Source organism: Cynoglossus semilaevis, chromosome 13, assembly GCF_000523025.1.
Source record: "Cynoglossus semilaevis isolate Cse_v1.0 chromosome 13, Cse_v1.0, whole genome shotgun sequence".
NCBI lineage: Eukaryota > Metazoa > Chordata > Actinopteri > Pleuronectiformes > Cynoglossidae > Cynoglossus > Cynoglossus semilaevis.
Window position 1 is genome coordinate 9,849,434 of NC_024319.1, and position 9,100 is coordinate 9,858,533.

The 9,100-nt window shown below is 40.9% G+C and overlaps 1 protein-coding gene across 8 annotated transcripts in view; it reads right to left on the bottom strand.

The window, feature by feature from the left end:
• Nucleotides 1-634: 634 nt before the first annotated feature.
• The window catches only part of phactr4b (phosphatase and actin regulator 4b), a 26,055-nt gene continuing 17,589 nt past the window's right edge, over nt 635-9,100 (bottom strand). For 7 of the 8 annotated variants that reach the window (XM_017038150.2, XM_017038153.2, XM_017038151.2 and 4 more), the window contains 10 exons: nt 8,850-8,963; nt 7,860-7,991; nt 5,401-5,926; nt 4,767-5,068; nt 4,475-4,673; nt 3,094-3,149; nt 2,729-2,790; nt 2,507-2,644; nt 2,290-2,366; nt 635-1,728 (listed from right to left, as the gene is read on the bottom strand). In XM_017038150.2, coding sequence (XP_016893639.1) covers nt 1,713-1,728; nt 2,290-2,366; nt 2,507-2,644; nt 2,729-2,790; nt 3,094-3,149; nt 4,475-4,673; nt 4,767-5,068; nt 5,401-5,926; nt 7,860-7,991; nt 8,850-8,963 — 1,622 coding nt within the window. In that variant the 3' untranslated portion in view covers nt 635-1,712. The remainder of the gene's footprint in view (nt 1,729-2,289; nt 2,367-2,506; nt 2,645-2,728; nt 2,791-3,093; nt 3,150-4,474; nt 4,674-4,766; nt 5,069-5,400; nt 5,927-7,859; nt 7,992-8,849; nt 8,964-9,100) is intronic. The other variant, XM_017038155.2, reaches the window with a different exon arrangement.

Sequence of the window (9,100 nt, forward strand, 5' to 3'; positions counted from 1 at the left end):
GTTGAATAATTTACCTCAAATTGTAATTGTATCGAGTGCTGTTTACATTTTTTAATATTTTTTAAGTTACCGTCTGTGTACCTTTTTTGTACATAGCCCATAATCACACTGTCGTTATCATCTTTCACTTACTGCAAACCCCAATTGAACATAGTAGTATTGAACGCTAGGTGTCACTGCTACCTTAAATTTTCAAGGATTGGGCTGGAGTCATCGCACAGGAGACTTAAAAATTGTAAGATTTTTAATTAGATCAGGATGTGACTATTTACAGTTAAAAAGAAAGAAAAAAAACAGATTAGCCCATACAATTTCACATTCATTTACAAATTAACTTAAATTTTTACTACTTTAATATTCGCATTCTTGTAGCATTTAATCATAAACTAATATTCTGTGCTTAAAAAAATAGCAACCTATAATGCCTTTAAATTTAAAATGTCTTTCAAATTAAAGAAAGACATGATATACACAAGCTTCACTTAAAACTACTGTATATCAACATGTACATAGCGTAGAGGACCCTGTAATCTACTTGCCAGGCAAGAATACAAAGCACGTCTGCATATTCATAGTGTTCCTGCCATGACAACTCCCTGTTGATCGCATATGTATTTCAGATAAGGTTTTTTTTCCCCTATTAATCCCTGATCTACACTCATAGTAACTTACCATTAACTCTAAGACACTACAAGCATGATCCTTTTTTTTCATAATGGCTAGAGAATGTGTTGCAAGTTTGACCACTAAAGGGTAGTACAAAAACTTAATTTAAAAAAAAAAACCAAAACAGTATGAATGAAAAAAAAGAAGATATTGTGTTGGCTCATGCAGTGGATTGCAGAAATTACTGATATACAAACCAGCATCCTATAGTCGTTCGGGCATTGGCACAAAAACAGCCACCTGACATATTTCCTATATCTACAACAATGCTTAAATGGCCACCTCACATCACAACCATAAATACAGGCAAGCCAAATAAAAAGGCTTAAATAAAAGCTGTCACTACTCATTTCAACAGAATACCAATATAAAATATCTTGTGCATGGTGTCTCGTATTCAGTGATAACTTTCATTCTAAAGTTATCACAATAACAGTCTGTACAGGTTTTTATGCAAAACACATACAATATTTCAAAAGAAATCAGTCCTAGAACAGAATATTCCAGTCTTCATCCTCCAGCCTGCATTGCTGCTGCCACCTGACTTCACTATTAATTATTACTGTGAGTAGAGTCATAAGTCATAATTATTATTATTGTATGTTATTACATTGACAGGATGAAATCAGTTGTTCCATTTACAGTAAAAGGAGGAAAAAGGCAACACAGAATGAGGCTGCATTAAAGGTTGTAACTAGATCCAAGTCCCTGAGGGGTACCACATAACAGCAGAGTGAGAGTTAAGCCCTGTCGGTCTGCTGCCACTCCTTCACTTCATTGGCACGTGGTTCCCCCTGTTGTCTGGGAGAAATACTGCATCTGGTCCTTGCCTATTTCCCGTCTTCAGTTCAGTGAAAGCGATGTAGCCCGAGGGCGATGTAGGGCAAAGGAGGCAGCGTTCTTATTGTAAGTCAGTAAGTCCAGGCTTTCCCTGATAATCTGTAGAGTACATTCAGGAGACGTAAAGGGCCATAAGTCTGCAGAGGGAACGGCCTCCAGACACAGAGATCATAAGTGCTTCATTGACCATGATGGAGAGAGGGAGGCTATGGCCGATGAAACCTAAACAAAATAAAGACATAAAACAGGTTCATTCAGAGCTATAATACTTCATACATCACATCCAGTTTATGCTATTGTTTTGTCTTCCTTATTTGTCAGCCAGAAATCCAATGCATTTGCATTCTGTCATTTAATCTTGGTCTCTACAGTCCCATTATTTAGGTCCAGGGTCAGTCCCTGTCTGGGATTATAGGCCTGCCTCCAAGAAGCAAAAATACAACAAACCACTCAGAAATGTACTGTACACAAGAACACCCTCCCCTACAGTCCTTGGGAGGGGCTCTCCCCACACCTTGGTCAAAGTGTTGATTTTAAAGGGAATGTATGCATGTTATTCCCTTCTACAGTTCATTTTATTTCACTGACTTCAGTCTCTTTGTTTGCTCTTCTTGGCTCCTCCATCTCTTTTCACCAGAGCAATACAAAGTTACTCTTTATTACTATCAGCAACACAGATAACACACAACTGTATCTGTGTTTCTGTCATATTCACAGTAACAGAATGTGTCCCTGATTCAACCACAACTGTCAGATTACTCTGTACCATCCAGAAAAACAAACCTTGTGTAAATTCTGCTCTCTTCATGAACCTCCATTTCTGTGCTCTTGTAATCGTTGAGTTCTTTCCTGATGGCTGCCTGTTGGAAAAAACAAATCGGAGAGAAGAAGTCAGTTGAAAAGATAGGTATCTAATTTTTATATTAGTGAGAAAATATAAAATGGAAAGTCATAGTTTATAGGAAAACATATCTTTTTTTTTAAAAGATAACTTTATTACCTTATCAGCAGGAGTCAGCTTAGTCCATGGCTTGTCTGCTCTCCGATCATAATCCTGAGCGTCTGTGACTTCAACATATTCATGGAAACGCAGGATTTTTCTTGCCTGTAGTTCTGCAACGGTTGGCCTTTGACTCAGCTAAAAAATATTAACATTTTTAGGTCAGTTTGAGAACTGTCACAGGCAGGATTTGTGTGATAAATTGATGACGATTAGTCTCACCTTCCTGGTCAAGCGCCGTTTGATTTCTCTAACCTCAGCTTGTCTGTCAGCCTGATTTTTGGCTAAAGAAGGAATCAAGGAGGACAACAAAATATTTAGAGCTATATTTAGATGCAGGTGTGAAAGCCAGGTTTGTTGTTCAGTAACATTAGGACAAAGCAGTTTCTATATTTAAACATCTAAAACAGGAGGCAGGCAGGTGGTCTTTTCAGATGTTATTTCTGTGTTTAAGTATTTGATTTTGTTTACACATGATAATGAAATGCACTGCTACAGTAGGACAGCTCCAAAATACAAAAATGCCAGAATATTAGTGGTTAACATTTTAAAAAAAAATGCAGTAGAATGAAAGACTTGATACTGACGCTGAAGGATGTTTCTTTGCTCCAGCTCCTCCGCTGTGGGTCTCTGGCTAAGCCGTCTGAAGATACATAAGAAAAACAGCACTGTTTTAAGGTTGATCAGTTATTCGTGAAAAGAGAAGGGCAACGATCTGACAAATGATCCGGATTATATATAAAAAAAAAAAAACTTTACTATTAACAGTTTGCACAGCCAAAACATGTAGTGTAACTCTAGATTGCAGTGGTCCCTTTTTTAGAGCCAGGGCAACTTGCAAATATCTTCCCATGTCATTTTTCCATGTCTTTCCTTCAGTCAGCAATACTGTAAATAATAAAGAGCTCTAACTGCTTCCACTGGTAAACAATGACTGTTTAGATTGACTCGTATAAGGGCTGGATTTTCATTTCTGAATGTCCTGAGAATCCTTATATATATCTAACTCTTTATATGACTGATAACTTACCATTTTTACTGTCACTTGTTAAATAATAATGGCAGTGTAAAAGTTAAATTAAGTTTTATTCTGATTTGGGTCATTTATTGTATGAATTCCTTACAAATTAGTTTAACAGCCCTGTTCTGAACGGCCAGTCTCTGTGCCTGTACCTTTAAATGGTAATGACAGACTGAGGACGGCTTCATGAAACCATAGCAACGGATGAGCAGTGAGAAAGAAAAGGTTGCTGGACAACACACTGTGGTCCAAACGTATATGTCTGAGCCAGAGACCCAGAATGAGAAGAAGCTCCAGAAAAAGTTAAAATCCATGAATGAATGTGGATGTTTCACAGTCATCAGACGTGACTGGTGTTTATTTAGCTTCGTGCTGGAAGAGCAGCAGTGCTTAGTTTTGAGGTTGTACGTGAAAGCAGTCCTCCAGCCATGAACATTCCACTCACAGGTGGCAGTGGATGGAGCTACCACTGCGGCGGGTGATGTCACACAGTGGTTGAAATATAACCAGCTAATTTCTTTTTCGGGTTTTTTTGCAAATTATAAAACAACTATTTAGTTGTGAAAACGGAGTAGGTTGACACTTCAGAGATGCAAATGTGTCCCTTAATTATGACAAAATCCATTAAATGATTGTGATTTAATTCTCGATCACAAAGAGAGACACAAAAAAAATCAGGTGGTAGACACAGAAAGACTGCAAGTACAAAGATTGAGTACATGATCCAAATTGTCGCTGCTTTCAGTTTTCAGTGTGTAGGCTGCAGTTCAGAGGTGGCGGTTGTTGTTGTTGTTTCCTGTGTTTAATGAGGATTATAAAAAACAGGAGGAGCCTGGTGTCTAAACTTGTCCATCAATGACAAAGTGATCCTGAGTGCAAAGATTAATAACACCCGGTAGTAAGACTCAATTTTAGCAGCACTGTCATCTGAGGGTGAGGGTGCTAACCTTGTGAGTGCAGTGCCAATCTGTGTGCGGATGGCCTCCCACTGTTCCCTGCTCTGCCATGTGAGGCCGGTCTGTCCCGGAGGCTGGTCGTCTCTGCAGCTCCTCTCCTGTGTGAACCTGTCTCTGCTTTGAATCGTGGGACGGTTGCTCAGCTTCAGTGCCAGGGTGTCCTTCCTCTTCACCCTGCTGGCCAAAGCACCTGGACAAAACCACAACGCCAAAATAAGGGTCTTCACACCAAAGTAAAATCCAAACTTGTTTCAGTAATTTTTTCAAACTTCACAATTCTTACTTGTTGGGGGCTCATCGTCCTCATCCTCATCCGAGTCTTCATCTCTATGGAGCACTGGACCATCAGAGTCACTGTCCTCCCTCTGCATGTCATGCTCATCCTCATCATAATCCTCTTCTTCATCCTCCTCTTCACTGCTGTTACCTCTTGGAAGGACACAAACGGCGTCACCCACCAAACATCGACGACTCCGAGGTTCCAGTTCTGGTTGAGGGATCTCCCCGTCATACTCTTCCTCTTCTTCATCATCATCATCTTCATCTCCAAGCTCCTCCTCTTCTTCTGAGTAGTCATCTTCAGATCTAATAGTAAAAACCAGGAAAATTATTTTGAATTCAAAAGTGAAGTAATATTTCAAGGTCGACTTTTATTTCCCATCAATCACACATTTACTATTCTGATGTTAGTAGGATCTGATAGAAATGGTGGCTTCAAAAACTACAACATGGCACCTTTCCTCATTTACAAAATCCAGGCTTTGAAACAACTGTGGACAATGACACTGTTGTAGCTTTAATGTAAAACTCTTCCTCTCTTCTATCCCTTAGGTAGAAATTATTTTGTCTCTTGTCCACAGTATTGTTTTCTTTAATTATCTTAAAAGTCTGAAGGTATTGAGTGCTGGACAACTCACAGTTTCAGTGGCTGGATACTGACAGGCAGAGGGCGACCTCGGTCTCCCTGGTACTCTGGAGGGGTCTCAAAGAGCAGCGCGTGTGCACGCTGTGACCCGTCTGGATGTGGCTGAGCCGGGCCAGGACTGGACAGTGCTCGCTGGATCATGATATGCAGTGGGATGGGGGCCGGACGCTGGGGGGACTCGTTTATGGGGCTCGGTGGGTCAAAAAGCATGGGAATGGGTTGAGGCAGTGGGTGGGGGTAGGAGTGCTGATGGTGGAGGTGATGGCTGTGCATATGTTGGCGAGGTGGAGAGGGCGGTTTGTGAGTTGGGAGAGGTGGGGAGGGCGAAGGCAGCTGGAAGCCCAGTCCAGGAATGTTGCTGTGGTCTTCCAGGGAGAGAGCAGACGGGTTGATGGGATGGTTAGAAGCAGCCGAGTCGTCTGGGGTGCGTTTGGTGACAGGGGTCGTCCTCTTGGGGGGCATTGGTGGAGAGGGCTTTGCTGGTGCAAGAGTGGCACCTCCAGTTTGAGTGAAGTCGCCTGAAAAAAGGCAAAAAAGCAATCATTACAGAAAAAATCACTACAGTATTTCCTTTAAAATTAACCTTAATGTAAGTATTTCCAAGTGCTTTTACTGTATATGAAGTAGTACTTTATAATGGAATCCTGTATTTTTTTTACACTTATAAACCAAATTAATTCACAAAAACGTCAGGATTTATCATCTGCCTCCTTTACAAATTTACCATTGAAAGTGTATGCTACTGAGTAGTGCTGACATGTACTGCACAAAAGCTCTGACTGGGGTGACCCGATGACTCGTTGATAGAAAATCTTTAAACCTTAAGGATCTTGAGAGATTCGTGCAAAAACTGTATAACATTATTAGGAGGTTTGTAATTTTGACATTGGTATTTAATTTTTAAAAATTGATTTGTTACATTATAAAATCAATATTTTATAAATAAGATATACTATAACATCAAGCACTTAAAAAACACTTGGTCTGAGGAGGCTAATAATGTTGCCCTCAGCTGGACTTCCTGTGAATAAGTCAAGTGCATTTCTTTTCTTGTCTTCTCTGCTGCAGCGACACGAGCAAACAACTCAGTCACACATGTCGAACGTATACACCGTGACAGAACTCACATGAACAGATACAAATACTAGGATTATATGTCTGACTAAGCATTACAGCATACATAGTGAGTTGGGTCACATGGTTGCATTAGGATGAATGCACACACCGCTCTGACAAACCAGTGTGCAGCATGTGGCCCAGATCATACAGACTCACAAACTCAGACTACATGCTCTGGACAACGTTACTGAATCTGGTTTATCAGCAGGTTTATGGTGCACAAAAAAAGCTTGAATGCAAATTATTTTCATGCAGATTTCTTTTTTTGCTGCTAATGTCCTGAGAAAATGTTAAAGAGCAATGGCCGTGCTACTGTGGCGTAATAGAAGATCAGTGTAGTCGCACTGGACACATGCAAAGGACCACAGTATAAAAACACCATTTCAGAAAGTTGGTACAATTTCCTAAATGCAATAAAGACAAAGCTGAAAATGTCTTATTGCTGACCAGATTAATTATATTTACCAAATATAAACAAAATTAAGTTGAATATAGCACATCTTTAGATTAGCACTCTGCTGGATCCCTTTTTTTAAATGACAATGCATATTGAGCATATCTGAACAAAAGCACACTTTTAAATAAAAACATAACTTATTTATTCTTGCAAAAACCATTACCCAGACAATAGTCCATGTGCCCCGAGTTGAGAACTACAGGCCTAACAGTTTTTTCATGTGTCACAATGGTTTAAATCATAAAATGTTTTCTTCTTGTATTGTATATGTTAAATGAGATAAATGAATAGGAGTTTGTCATTGAAAACACTAGGGGTGTGTATTGGCAAGAATCTGTCGATAAGATTATCATATGCCTGTTTAAATAAAACACTGTTAATTACCAAACCACAGAGTTTAGACTGTTTTTGCAATTTTAGGAAGTGTACCAATCTGGAAATGTGAGTAGCACTAAATTATACCTTAGGTCAGAACCAATCCATCCATCCATCCATCCATCCATCCATCCATCCATCTTGAGCGAAAGCAGAGTATATTAGTTTTGAAACATTTACTCAAAGCTAAACTTGCCACAGCCTTTCCCTCATTCACAGATGACATACAAGAATTCAGCAGTACATATATACGCTGAAGACTTCTTACACAGACAGAAGTTGGCCTTCATCTTCCTAAAGCACCTAGCAAACACATTAACAGCCCATTATGTGCATGCGACGCTAATACAAGAGAGAAGCAATCAAGGCCACTCAGCAAAGGGGAAGGCATCTGTTAGGGAAATGTCAGCAGCTTGATAAGACGCAACAACATGAAGAACGCAGACTCTGAAGGAGGCCATCCAGCACTGGCCAAAAAGGGCCAAAATGCATCTTTTTACCTGAACGCAAGCCTCCGGCCCGCCGGCACAGGTAGACAGGCAGAGACAGGTAGACATCATAGTCACACTCCCGCTTCCAGCAGGACCAGTAGAGAGGAAGCTGAGCGTTCTCTCCCCCCTGCAGGGCGGAGACTAACAAGGAGGAGACGCAGGCCTTCAGCTGGTGTGTTTTCAATGAGCAAGGATTTTGATATTGTTCTGTGGAATTGTTTGAGTTATCTTTACTCTGTCCTCCAATAGGAGACAGAGGTTTGTTTCTCATATCAAAATGATTTCACTGTTTTGACTTTTATTGTAAAGAAGAAGGTGGACACATGCATCTGCCATGTTACGACAATATTTGTCTGCTATCTAATGTCATCGGATGACAATTTGTCAGGCAAAATAATGAAAACTTTCCAGTGATTTGATTTGCATTCTAATTACATTAGGATTAATCAGGGACTTGTTTTTTTTCTATTATTTGGCTCAATTGCTAATTAGCATGAAGACTAGATTTAAACAGCACAAATTCCAATGACACAGACAGGAAGGCACCAACATCCCAAGATCTGCCGATAAGATTAAAAAAAAAAGAAGAAAAGAATCCAAGTACACTAGACAGCTCTGCTTGAGTGGGAATTAAGGCAAGATCCCAGATGAGTCAAGCCCACAGTAAACAACAACAGCTTCGCTGCATCTGTCTGAGCAGCAGCCCCAAGTCACAGGAGTCCCCGTTATCTACAGGATCTAAACTGCAGCAGCAGTGGCAGCTAAAACAGGTAATTAGCTGGGGAAAAGCCGCACAAGCTGTTCAATAACATCATTATCGTGGTGTGCATCAAAGTGTTTGTGGAAGAGTGTGCTTGTGAATGCTGCGAGATGTGTCAAAACTTCACTTTGCCATCATTTGTGCACCGAGTCATGAATGTACACACTGCCACCACCACAATAACAGAACAGACATCGGAGGGGGTGTCACATGTTCACGATCTACATCACGTTACTCACCCAACATGTTGGCGTTGTTCCTGTTCATGGGCTTGGGTGGAGGCAGAGGTGGCTGCTTGGTGACCTGAGGGTTGGAGGTCATGGGTGCAGGCGAGGACTGCTGTGTGGACACACCTGCGGAGGACACACCGCGGACAGGTTTGGATGCTGAGGATGGAGCAGCAGTGGGGGAGGGGTACTGGGCTGCAGGGTGGCTGCGAGGTGAAACCTCGCTGTCCGGCTCAGCAGGGCCCCACAGCCATTTTGGAGGT